The sequence below is a fragment of the Cucurbita pepo genome, chromosome 1 (assembly GCF_057944985.1).
Source record: "Cucurbita pepo subsp. pepo isolate OVF chromosome 1, ASM5794498v1, whole genome shotgun sequence".
Taxonomy (NCBI): Eukaryota; Viridiplantae; Streptophyta; class Magnoliopsida; order Cucurbitales; family Cucurbitaceae; genus Cucurbita; species Cucurbita pepo.
Window position 1 is genome coordinate 665951 of NC_141798.1, and position 12954 is coordinate 678904.

Here is a 12954-nt window from a genome sequence, read left to right on the forward strand (position 1 = left end):
ATTTCTACTTTTTTTTTTTTTCCATGGTCGAAAAACTATTTTAAAATATTTTATTTTAACATTTGTCATAGAATTAAATATTCATAAACTTGCAATCCATGATTTGATAATAAGGTTCAAAACTGATATACATTATTACTCTCTCTTAACTGGAAACATGACTAAATTGAGGAATAAAGGGTCTATGGCTTTATTCCATGATCTCTCAACAAACACCATCATCAGTATAATGTGATGAAAATGCTCATTGAGATCGAAAAATGAATTCACATATAATATATATCATGATTAGTAGGGTATACTTTTCATTACTGTTATTTGGACTTTAGTTTCTTTTTTGAGTAAGGATGGATGCATATTCTTTATCTATACACAATTTATGTGCACGTGCATGAACCTATTAGGCAAGCACTTTAACGAACCATTTAGACTTGACTATAGGCTAGTGCACGATCATTGTGCCAAAAACTAACCAAAAAGAAAAGAACGTGAATGATGTAGTGATGCATGCATTCGTACATAACATGTGTTCATATGACATACAATATGCAGGAGTTCCTATATTAAAATTATGTTTCAATGAGATGATATACATAATACTTCCATATAATTCAATACACACTCAATTTAATTAAAAATCTTAGTATATAGTTTTAATCGATAATTATACCAATTTTTGTTTATAAAATAAAATAGGAGAATTTTGCGTCTTAGTCAGCATTGAACGCATAGATAATCTTACAACTTCCATATTCAATTGTGAATCGAGTAAGACTTGGTCAAACCTCAACAATAAGTCGGCTATCATTAATTTAAATATTAACCATTCAAAATATAGAAAACCTGGATACAAATATTAATGATATTTAATGTGGATAAGATTTGACTTTTTCCCTCAAATACATTAATTTACCATTTTGTTGCCATCATTAAATCAATTTCCATGCCTTTTTCTTTTCTTTATAAACACAAATAAAAGGTTTGATATTTTTTTCATCATTTATAAATTATTTAGTAACTTTTAAATCTATGTTTTATATAAGTGTATACACGAGTCCATTGGAATTTTTTTTGGATCAACATAAAATTTTGGGTTGATTAGGTTGGTGACCCGAGCAGCTTATATCACTATTTTTAAGAAAGATTAAAAAAAAAAATATATATATATATATATATATATATTAATCACAAAATATGTTTTACTAATGATTAAAACTCGTAAAGTTCAAATATCAAACATTCAATAAATCATAACGCATCATTAATATTGATTATATACATAAAATATTTTTAAACTTCATAACGATCACTAATATCAGGTAGTGTTGGGTTGAGTTATAACCACGTTTTCAAATCAATCAAGTTGACCCGATAAAAAATGTCGACCTATGAATTGACCCAAAATCATATAAACACCTCTTAGTTGTATGGCTAGAGTTTAATATTAACAATAAAATTATTTAAAGAAAAAATAGTTTCTATCATAAAAAAATTTAAAAACTAAATTAATGGTGTAAACAACAAATTTATATCATTTAGAAGTTCAAAAGTAGTAACATTAAAAATGGTCTCATAATTTTATAATTATATTTAATTTAACATAATCATACTTTGAATATTAAATAAATTAGGTTTAGTTGTAGTTTTTTTTTTTAAATTTATTTTTTTAGATATAAAATTAAAAGAAAATTATATATATGAGATACAATTCTAACTAAACTAATAATATAATATAATATATTTTAAAAATTATTTTGCTTTGTAAATTACGGAACAGTGGGACACACAAGCCAAAATTTAAATTAAATTTGAAGCAATTTTAACTTTTTATTTCTTTAATACAAAAATCTCGTAAAGTAATAACTAATTATTTTTTAATTAATTTTTCCCACAAAAAAATCCGATTCACCTAATTTAGAATCAATAAGACAATAATTAAAAATATTATAATTTAATAATTTTATATTATGAACTCGTCCTAGCCCGCTTGGATGTACTAATACCACCATCTTATTTAATCTATATTAATTAATAATTCGGGGCAGGAAACTTCCAGGAAAGATACTCAACTTTATTTAATTATAAATAATACCCAAAAATCATTTAATTTTTTAAATAAAAGTCCATGATGTATGAAATTACCCAATATTTTTTTTTTCATTTAAAGTAATTTTATTTTAAAAATAGAAATCTTTAATAAACCATTTTTATTTCTAGCTAAATGATTTAAATAATTATAGAATATCATCTAATAATTGACATTTATTTAATTTCTTAAAGAATTTTCTTACCTTGTACTATAAAAGAAATATAGAGAATAATAATTATTGATTAATGTTTTTTTAATATTATTTTAATTAAGTCAATTTCCATTTTTGATTAAATGAGAATTATTGTGATTTGAAGTAATCTTACAAATAATTTTTTTTTTTTATTAAGGAAAATAAATAAATTTTGATTAAAACTATATTAAATAAAAATGGGTAATGTAAAAGAAGAAATACGTATATCGGAAGTCAGTCAACTCATAAAGAAGAATGGGGTTTGACGAAGTCAAAGGGAAAAATGATATGCCATTGCCATCATCCAAAGGCAGCTTTCGTTTGTCGTTCACTTGAATGCTCGGCCCCTCGCCCGCCCGCCCGGCCCTGTTTCTGAAATTTAGACTCAGTCCTTCCCACTTGTCTTCTTGCGGCGGCGTGCTGATTTTCTCTCCGCATGTGTTCTTTTCGCCCTCAAAAATTCCAAATCTCTGTGCAAAGATGAATTAGAAATGGACTACGCGTTTTAACTTGAAGTTTCGTTGGTGGTTGGCTGGTTTGCTTTAGCTTTCTTTGATTAGAACGCTGTTTCATCCATTTTCCTTTTGATCCTTTCCCATTTTGTTGTGCTCATTTTGACGTTTTGAACTCATTGGGTGCTTGAATTTGGCTAAAACTCTATTGGGTTTGTGTTGGTTTTGGCTTTCGTTGCTTTGATTGAAATGGGTAAGGTTGAGAATCCGAGTTTTCATCGCTTCAGGCTTCGATTTCGGGTTTATGGGTTGGTTGTAACGTGTCTTCTGTTTCAGAGTTTTCATTTGTGTTGGTCGCTGAATGAAGAAGGTGAGTTCTTAACCTTTTTAATGCCCTGGTTTGATGAACGTTTGAAGGGTTTTTGAGTTGCTTTGTGTGTTGTTCTTGGGCAGGTTTGACTCTTCTCAAGTTCAGAGAGAGAGTTGTGAATGATCCATTTGATTCTTTGTCAAATTGGAATGATCACAAAGAAGATATTAATCCATGTTTTTGGTTTGGAGTTGAATGTTCAGATGGCAAAGTTATTTCCCTGTATGTTCTTCATTTTTGATCCTGTTCCTGCTCCCCTTCCCTCTGAAGATGATATTGAAGTAGAATTATATGATATGCAGGAATTTGCAGAATCTTTGTCTTGAAGGAACACTTGCTCCTGAGCTCAAGAACTTAATCCATATAAAATCTATGTAAGAACTTAGCTCTTTGATCTCAATTTCTGTTTTCTTAGTTGTGTTTTGTTCTAGCTGCAACAGCTAACCGCGGTTTTACCTTCGATTTCTACCTCGTCGTGCAGTATTTTGCGAAACAATTCGTTCACTGGAACCATCCCTGATGGATTAGGAGGACTTGAAGAACTGGAGGAGCTAGATTTAGGATACAACAACTTCTGTGGGCCACTTCCAGCTGATCTTGGCACCAATCTCTCACTGGGAATTCTGTATGTTTTGGCTACAACAATTTGAGAGTTAGCTCTTTCACCAAGCCTTTAATAACTTAGTTTCTTATCTGTGCAGTCTGTTGGATAACAACAAGCATCTTGTTAGCTTATCTCCTGAAATTCATCAGCTTCAATTGCTTTCGGAGTTTCAAGTTGATGAAAACCAGCTTTCTAATACAGCTGAAGGGCCATTATGCAACAAGAAATCGATTTCATGGTATGTCAGCACGGTTCATTTGATCACAGGTCGATCTTAACTGAATAGGATGAACCTTATGCATGTTTTGGTTAAATTTTGGAAGAACTGGAAGACAAATGCCATGACTGGAAATGTTATTTGCTGTTCTTGTGGATTATTGAAATGAAGAACTACCTTTTTGTGCACGATCATGGATGACTTCCTTCGAAAACATGTCCTTTTGAAATCAAATCGTTGTTCTGTCGATGTTTATGGTTTGAGAAACAGTTTAATTTATTTATATGTTTCGTTTTTGCTAGTGATGATGTTCAAATAAAAGAAAGTAGAGGAAGACGACAGCTTCGAGCGCCAGCTACTCAAATACAGTCGCAACTGCAGCCTACAGATGCAGAAGCTAAAGTTACTCAAGGGTCATCATCGGATGGAAGTGTTTCAAAACCACCACCACCACCACCACCACCTACCAATGTATCTATCTCAAATGGAAACAGTTCACATCCACCGTCCCAGCAACCTCCTCCAAGCCCCTCACCTGCAACACCCAAGGTGTTACCTCCACCACCGCCTTCTTCAAACTCACCCGAAAAAAGCGATAAATCATCTTCACTCGGTGTAGTTTTAGGAGCAAGTGCAGGGGCTGCCATATTCATTATCGCATCGGCCGTTGCCATTTACTTCTGGACCAGCAATAAAGCCACTGTCAAGCCATGGGCGACGGGATTAAGCGGACAGCTTCAGAAAGCATTCGTTACTGGTATTCTTCATTCATTAGTTTTGCTTTCTTGTTGGATATACCAATTTGAAACTGATTAGGCTTGCTTGAGTTCAAACAGAAAGATCAATCTCTTAGGCTGTTTAATGGGTTTTACATGGATAGATTAGATAGAGTGTTTATGGCAACAACATCTTCTTGTTAATTTGTGGGATATGTTTTCAGGTGTGCCAAAGCTGAAAAAATCAGAGCTTGAAGTATCTTGTGAGGATTTCAGTAACGTAATCGGTTATTCACCCATTGGTCCGGTGTATAAAGGGACGTTGTCGAGCGGGGTTGAGATAGCTGTGAACGTCATTTCCGTGAAGTCTTCTAAAGATTGGTCAATGGCGTTGGAAACTCAGTTCAGGAAAAAGGTATAGATGATATTTGAATCCCACTGACCCACATTTCCTCTTTGTCAAGTCTGATGTTTCTAACATTGCGTATTACCTCGTTGTAGATCGATACGCTGTCGAAGGTAAATCACAAGAACTTCGTCAACCTTATTGGGTATTGCGAGGAAGAGGAGCCCTTCAGCCGAATGATGGTTTTCGAATATGCTCCGAACGGAACGCTGTTTGAACATCTTCATGGTAAGTATCAGGCACGAGCTAGAATCAGCTTGATATGCTTATATTCAAATGTAGTCAGTTTTAGCTGTGAAACTGTCCATGTCTATAGCTCGTGGGCATAGTGGAAAAACCGAGTCGTGGGCCAGTTTTAGCTGTTGAGGATTGTTGGACGGGAGTCCCACATCGACTAATTAAGGAGATGATCATGGGTTTATAAGTAAGGAATATATCTCCATTGGTACGAGGCTTTTTGGGAAAATCAAAAGCAAAGCCACGAGAGCTTATGCTCAAAGTGGACAATACGAGGATTTGTGATTCCTAACATGGTATGAGAGTTGTGCCCTTAACTTAGCCATGTCAACAGTCAAAAAGTGATTCAAGTGTCAAACAAATGGTATATTTGTTCGAGGGCTCCAAAGAGAGGAGTCGAGTCTCAATTAAGGGGAGGTTGTTCGAGGGCTCCATAGACCTCAAGGGAGGCTCTATGGTGTACTTTGTTCGAGGGGAGGATTATTGGGCGGGAGTCCACATCGACTAATTAAGGGGATGGTCATGGGTTTATAAGTAAGGAATACATCTCTATTGGTATGAGGCCTTTCGGGAAAAACAAAAACAAACCCACGAGAGCTTTCGCTCAAAGTGGATAATATCATACCATTGTGGAGGTTCGTGTTCCCTAACAGCACTATGTTGACGAGGCTAGAATGCTAAATATCATTCATTCATGGATAAACACTATGGGATTTTTCTATGTTCTTATTCCTTATATGAGGATGACATAGGAGTTCGTTTCGTCACATTTGTAATCACGACCACGTTCGATTCAAGCAATACTATAGTTTCGATAGAAATTTGATCGAGTCTTTTCGTTCTCTTTTGCTCTGCAGATGAAGAATTCGAGCACTTGAACTGGAAAATGCGAATGAGAATAGCAATGGGCATGGCTTACTGCCTCGAATATTTGCACGAGCAGCAGACCGCGCCGCTAATCCAACTCAACCTTACATCATCCGCTGTCAATCTGACCGAGGATTACGCAGCAAAGATTGCCGAATGCAGTTTACAAAACGAAATCGTCGCAGAGGTCCGGAACTACACGAGCGGACATCTCTTAAACACTTCATCAGGAGGTCCAGAAAGCCAAATCTACAGCTTTGGGTTAGTATTGTTAGAACTAATGACAGGTAGAATTCCCCATTCAGAAGAAAATGGTTCACTTGAAGAATGGGCAATACAATACTTAAGATTCGACCAACTTCTCAAGGACCTCGTCGATCCGACTCTCGCATCGTTCCAAGAGGAGCAGTTGGAGCAGATCGGTCAGTTACTAAAAACATGCTTACATTCCAATCCAGAGCAGAGACCAACAATGAAGTTCATCACTGCAAGGTTGAGATTAATAACTGGGATAACCCCGGATGAAGCGATCCCGAGGCTTTCTCCTCTTTGGTGGGCTGAGCTCGAGATTGCGTCGGAAGGACGATAAGGTGTCGAAACTCGATTGTTGTTGCAAGTATGAGCAGAACTTCTTCTGTATGTTGTCTAGTTTTCTGCTGGATCATACTGTGGATATCTTCACTTTAGAGGTTTTGCTTGTATATATGTGAGATAGTTCATATATATATACATATACATACACATACAAATTACAAGTTTTAGGCTCTTTCCTTACTTTTTTGTTCTTGGTTTGATTTGATTAACGACTTAATTCATTAACGAAATGATGTGATTTTGTCGATGTATCTTAATTCGTTGATAATTAAGTTGAATACGACCATACAAGACTTCGATTCGATTAATTCTTCAAGAAGATCAACAAGCAAATTGTCAATCCAACACGATCCATAAACACGATCGATCAATGAGATCAAACAAATCGATAAATTGAAAGATTAATAAGAAAAGATGAACAAAATGATTAATCACTGTGTTCATCACAAATCGAAGTGGCTCTCACGTACAATCAGAAAACAAAATTGGTGTCAGATTAGTTGCACCCACGTCTTCAAATCTCTCAACTCCTTCAAATATATAAATCCCATCTCCATTTCCAATTTCCCTTCACCCCATCTTCAAGAACACAAAAACCCCATAAAGAAAACACAAAATGGCAGCCAAAAGCCTCCTCTCCCTCTCCCTCCTCCTCCTCCTCCTCCACATCGCCGCCGCAAACCCACCCCGACCCACCCCCAAGCCAGTGGCTATCGCCGTGGAGGGCATGGTGTACTGCCAAAACTGCCAGAAAATCGGAAGCTGGTCGCTGACAGGCGCGAAGCCGATCGCCGGTGCGAAAATCAGCGTGATTTGCAAGAATCACAACAACCAAGTGAGCTTCTACAAGGTGTACGAAACCAACAAATATGGGTATTTTTACGCCGAGTTAGTGGGCTACAAAATGCCCCACCCGGTTCTTGACCACCCGCTCCAAGCCTGCAAAGTCAAGCCCATTTCTTCTCCTCTGCCCGACTGTGACCTTCTCACCAATCTCAACTATGGCATTGCCGGAGCGCCGCTCCGATACGACAAGAAGTTCGTCATCGGCCCCAAGTATCGGGCGGCGGTTTACTCCGCCGGGCCGTTGGCTTTCCACCCTGAAAAATGTCTCTAGACATTATTAGGACATTAAATTGTCCGTCCAACGAATTAAACCTCTCTGTGTTCTGTTTTGATTGGTTGTGTTTCTTTTGTTCCTTTTTATTGGGGTTTTGGAGTTTATTTGATGCTAAATGTAATTGCAATTTGATGTCCTTCTAACCCGATCATCGGGAATGAGAATATAATGCTAATATTTTATTCTTTTTTTTTTTTTTTTTTTTTTATCAATAATATAAAAATTATGATTTATTTATATATATATACATTTCAATAATATACTTTACACGGGTGTATATTGGCCCGACAACCTAAATCAACCCTATCCGACCCTATCCCGAGTTATAGGAGTTGGATTGGGTTGAATTAATTTTCTGAACCTAAATAGATTTGATTCGATTTCGGGTTCATTAAACACCCAAACTTATTAAATTTTATAAAACATATATTATAGATTAATTTGTGTCTGTCTCTAAACTTTTAATATATTTTATTTTAGAGTCAAGAATTAGCAGTCCAACAAACCCGAACTTTTGCATTGGTTTAAAACAATTTCTTCGACCCAATCCAACCGGTCCCCTGATAGTTTACTTAAATTATTTGCATTTTGGTATTTAGTTTTCATTTTTCTTTTTGTGTTTATATTATTAAATCTTTTACGGAAAAGATTTGGTTAAACAGTAAAAGGAGGAGGGCATCTAAGCGGCCACGTTGTGCCGCCCAAAGTTAGGACAGCGGGCTTTAAAACACATCGACAAAACTTTTCCTTATCGTGGAATCCACGTGGCATTTCTCCGAGGGGCATATTAGGAAAGTAGTAAAATGGAAGGACAAAAAAAAATTAAATAAATAAAAATATCAGAACGCAAAAAAAAAAAAAAAAAAAAAACAGGAGTCAAACATTTTTTTACAAGTCAACTCCACCACGTGTCACGATCCAGTGAGTTCACGTGGCCACGTTTCTGACCAGTGATTCATACTTGTCAACGGCCGACGTGGGGACCGCCAACATCGTTTTTACAGCGTCCGTCTGATTGTAAACCGGCAACAAAATGCAGTACCGGTCACTACAGACCGGGCCTACGTGAACCGGCCGGCCCATGCCGAAGTCAACCTTCTCTAACCCCAACCTTGACCATTGGGAAAGTATAAGGACGCCGACCGAGTCTGGACACGCCCTCGACTCGCTCACTGACTCAGCCACGTGTCTCACGTGCTCGTCTCCGACTCTCTCTTTCGCCTTCTTCACTAAACTGGCGGCATGGTCCAGCTTCTTCTCCGCCAGCTCGCCGGCGGTGGCCTGAGCGCAGCCGAGGACGAAGGCGTTGCCGTAGTAACCAGCGGGGAGATTCGGTTTGATCCGTTTCCGTACATTAATGCTAAAGAGAAGCTTCAGCGTTTGATTCGAAGGGAGCTTCAAGGATCTAGCCCAGCTCCGCCATATATGAGCAGCAAGAACCTCAAACGCCGTGAACGCCGCTACACCAGGGCGGCGCGTGGAGTGAGCGAGCGACTTCAGGCGCGTGAGATGCGTTTTCCCGAACGTAACAGCAGTAGGAACAAGCGGTTCGTCAGTAAACCGGGACATGAACCGGCAGAGATCGGGTACACGCTGGAACTCCGGCGGCGGAGATGAAGACCGACGGTGGCAAAATTGGGGTTGTGGATTGAGTAGATGCCGATCCCAAACCGGAGTCGGTTTCAACTCAGAGGCGGCGCGGAGTCTTCCGGCAGCTAAATCCGCAAAGGAGTTGAGAAACTCGGCGCTGCCAATTCCATCGCAAATACAATGATTAAACCCAACCCCAACCGCCGCCGCTCCATCCTTAAGCCACGTCAGCTGAACAACCAAGGGTGGAGATCCATCCAAAACATCCTCCACAGAAAACGCCAAAAACCTCCGCCACTCGGCGACAGAGCGTGGCGGGCGGTCGAAATCCGCCGCCGAGTAGCAATCCGAAACAGCCTCAAGAAAAAGCGCACCCTGAGATCGAGAAACAACCTCGAGACCGGAGGCGTCGGGCCTCTCCCGAACCCGACCGGAAAGAGGGAAGTAGAAAACCAAAAGTTGGGACAAAGCAGCTCGAAAGGAGGAAGAAATGGTGGAGCGATCTAAAGCAGAGGAGGGAGTGTAAATGAGAAGATACTCAATGGTGAAGCGAAGGAAGAGCTGGGAGTCAATGGCGGAGAGGGGGAGGAGACAGGGAGGAGGAGGGTCGGCCGGAGTGATGACGTGGACGTGCTTAACCTGGACGGAATTGGAAGCCGCCATGCTAGAAGAAGAAGAAGAAAGAAAGATGAGAAATGAGGGAAACAGAGAAGAATTGGCAATGAATTTGAAGACAACATTTTGGGGAATTGATTAACACAACTGTAGAGAAGATTTGCAAGTAGATTCTCAAACCTCGCGCTTCACTCCCATTTCCATTTCCATTTTCTTTTTTTTCTTTTAATTAAATTAAATTAAATTAAATTAAATTAATTAAATTAAATATTAATGTTAATATAAGGTTTAGTAGGATAAGATAAGAAACAAGGATTTCTAGTGTCTACTGCTAAATGTTTGACAAATTGTTTCTAAACAAAAATAAATAAATAAAAAGCCTCTTTTATTTTGTTTCTTTTTTTGTGTATCTTTTAAGCCTTTCTATCCTATCAGTAATTTTGAGTATTTAATTGTGAAGGAAGCGAATAAATACTGTGGGGATATTGGAATTCCTTTTTACTTGATAAGATGGCAAATAAATAATCCGTACTAATTTCTCTTTTTTTTTTTTAAATATCTAACCTACATAAAGTTATTAATTATTATTATATTTTTATTCAGTTACGGATGAGTTTATATAATATATCGATTAATTATGTGGCTAAGTATTAATTTTTAACGCTTGTAATTTATTTTATGTCACGTTGTATCAAATCAATCAATTCATAAAGTTCGATTAATATATAAAATTAATTACTTTAGGGATCGTAAATAACATTTTTGTTTTACTAGAAGACAAAATTGTATGTTGTAACTTTTTTTTATATATATAGTATAGGGAAATTATTTTTAACATTAAATTTTAAATTTAGGAATTTGCTAAATTGGAATTTAAGAATTTTGAAAATTGGTTTTAACCAAGTCTACACATTTATGAACATTTTTTTTAATTAAAAAATCAGACTTGAAAAGCGTAAATAAGGTAATTTTGAATTTAGAAAAATAGAAAAGAGGAAAAAACACAGTGACAAAACAGTGATACTCACAAGTGAAAAGGTGGGGACGGAAGTATGAATGTGATCGCAGTTGTGTTGCGTTCCGAATAATGTTTGTTTGTTTGTCTTTTTTAATTATATATATATATATATATATATATATATATATATATATATATATTTTTTTTTTTTTTTTTTTTTTTAAATAATAATAATATTAAAAAAAAAAAAAGTGATTTTCACTGGACATTCTGTGGGCCCCACTAATTAATTGAAAATGGCATTTTGGGAATTATTATTATTATTATTATTTTTTTTTTGCTTTGGAGAAAAGTTAATGGCAATAGGGTAAAAATAAAATATATTTTTAATAATTATTTATGGGGATGGTACTGCTTAAATTGACCTAAGAATTTGCCTGCCCATGTGGCTTGTTTGATTCCCTTTCACCCAACCATTCCTAAACTATTATGAACATAACTCATTTTCTTCTTCTTTTTCTTTTTTTTCTTCTTTTAATTGCTTTCGAATATAATTCATGTGATGATTGTTTGAGATTGGCAAATAGTTTTTTCTTCTATTTTCAAACTATTTTTGGATGTTACGAAGATGGTCGTTCACTAGGAATAACATCGGGATGAACTAGAATTTCAATTTCCGTCTCTACCTCTATTTCATTTCCTGATTGCAAAATAATTGGAATCGTTACAATTGGCTCGTAGATTCTCCGTAATATACTAACATTTATTGTCTCGATCCAAAGTAAATAAAAAAATAAAATAAAATAAAAACCTTGGTTAAATTAAGGAAATAAACGTCAAGTTTTCATTGACCAATTAGTGGGGTTTTTTTAATTCCGGAAATAAATTAATAGTTATTATAATATTTAGATAAATACACACATTTATCTACACTATACATATTCTTAACATGAAAAAAAATAAAAATAAATAAATCGGAAAACGAATGCAAAGTTATTCCACATGCGTCATTATTGCAATGTTTTTATGATTTAAGTAATGAAAAACTAAAGATTAATTATTCTCAAGCATTTGATATATTTTCTCTTTTATCTCAAAAATAAATATTCTTCATATTTAGGATAAAAAATTCATTTATTCGAATAATTTTTATAATATAGATAAAAATGTACAAATAATATGATGTCTCGAACCATTATAATTATAAATTGGATTAACTTCAAAATGACTAAACTTTCGATTCGATTGGCCAAATTTTTTGTTTGATTCAACTGAGTAGGCGGGATTATTCTAAAAGAAAAGAAACAATGAAAGAATCGGCTGTTGAGATAGGTTTCGTGGTCTTAACAGATTAAATTATAATATATATTAAAAATAATAATAATATAAAATGTTAAACTTGTAACCGCACTTAAATGGGAGATTATGTAAAATAGTAATTTTGATGATATTATTTGTAATGCATAAAATTGGAAAAACATTTAATTAAAATGATAATGAGATGGGGAGAAGAATATTGATGGGGCGGTGGGCCAGCGGTGGGCCAGCGGTGGGCCAGCGGCGGTTGTTGGGGGGCGGTGGAACCCATCGGAGACGAGATGACTCCAAGAGATCACATTAAAGAAAAACTTTTCATTTTCCCCCTTTATTTTTTTACTTTTTCATCTTTCCCACTTTGGAATATTCCTTAATTCTATAACTCCCCCTTTAAAATTCAAATATTAAATCTTTTTTACCCTAACTAGGTTTTTCTTTTCATTTTTCTCTACCTATTTAGTAATTATTTTATTACTATTTAAAAAAAAAAATTGGGAAAGAAAAAACAATAATAATAATAATAAACCAATTAGTGATGATGGCAACCGGTTGATTTGTTTTTATTGTGTTGAAAATTTGAAACCAGCACCATAGATTTTAGGCCACATG

At 35.7% G+C, this 12954-nt stretch overlaps 3 protein-coding genes across 3 annotated transcripts; 2 read left to right on the forward strand and 1 right to left on the reverse strand.

The window, feature by feature from the left end:
• Window positions 1-2608: 2608 nt before the first annotated feature.
• On the forward strand, window positions 2609-6918 carry LOC111802915 (putative inactive receptor-like protein kinase At3g56050). The gene is made up of 9 exons (XM_023687266.2): window positions 2609-3104; window positions 3188-3326; window positions 3407-3478; window positions 3586-3729; window positions 3806-3946; window positions 4228-4682; window positions 4866-5056; window positions 5143-5275; window positions 6142-6918. Exons 1-9 carry the CDS (start codon window positions 2984-2986, stop codon window positions 6738-6740), a joined length of 1995 nt encoding a protein of 664 aa, XP_023543034.2. The 5' UTR covers window positions 2609-2983; the 3' UTR covers window positions 6741-6918.
• Window positions 6919-7085: 167 nt separating this feature from the next.
• On the forward strand, window positions 7086-8033 carry MOP10 (Pollen Ole e 1 allergen and extensin family protein). The gene has a single exon (XM_023686200.2). It carries the CDS (start codon window positions 7362-7364, stop codon window positions 7860-7862), a length of 501 nt encoding a protein of 166 aa, XP_023541968.2. The 5' UTR covers window positions 7086-7361; the 3' UTR covers window positions 7863-8033.
• A 566-nt stretch (window positions 8034-8599) lies between these two features.
• Window positions 8600-10258, reverse strand: LOC111804517 (HXXXD-type acyl-transferase family protein). The gene has a single exon (XM_023689352.2). The coding sequence runs from the start codon at window positions 10116-10118 to the stop codon at window positions 8793-8795; it is 1326 nt and encodes a 441-aa protein (XP_023545120.2). The 5' UTR covers window positions 10119-10258; the 3' UTR covers window positions 8600-8792.
• Window positions 10259-12954: the final 2696 nt, after the last annotated feature.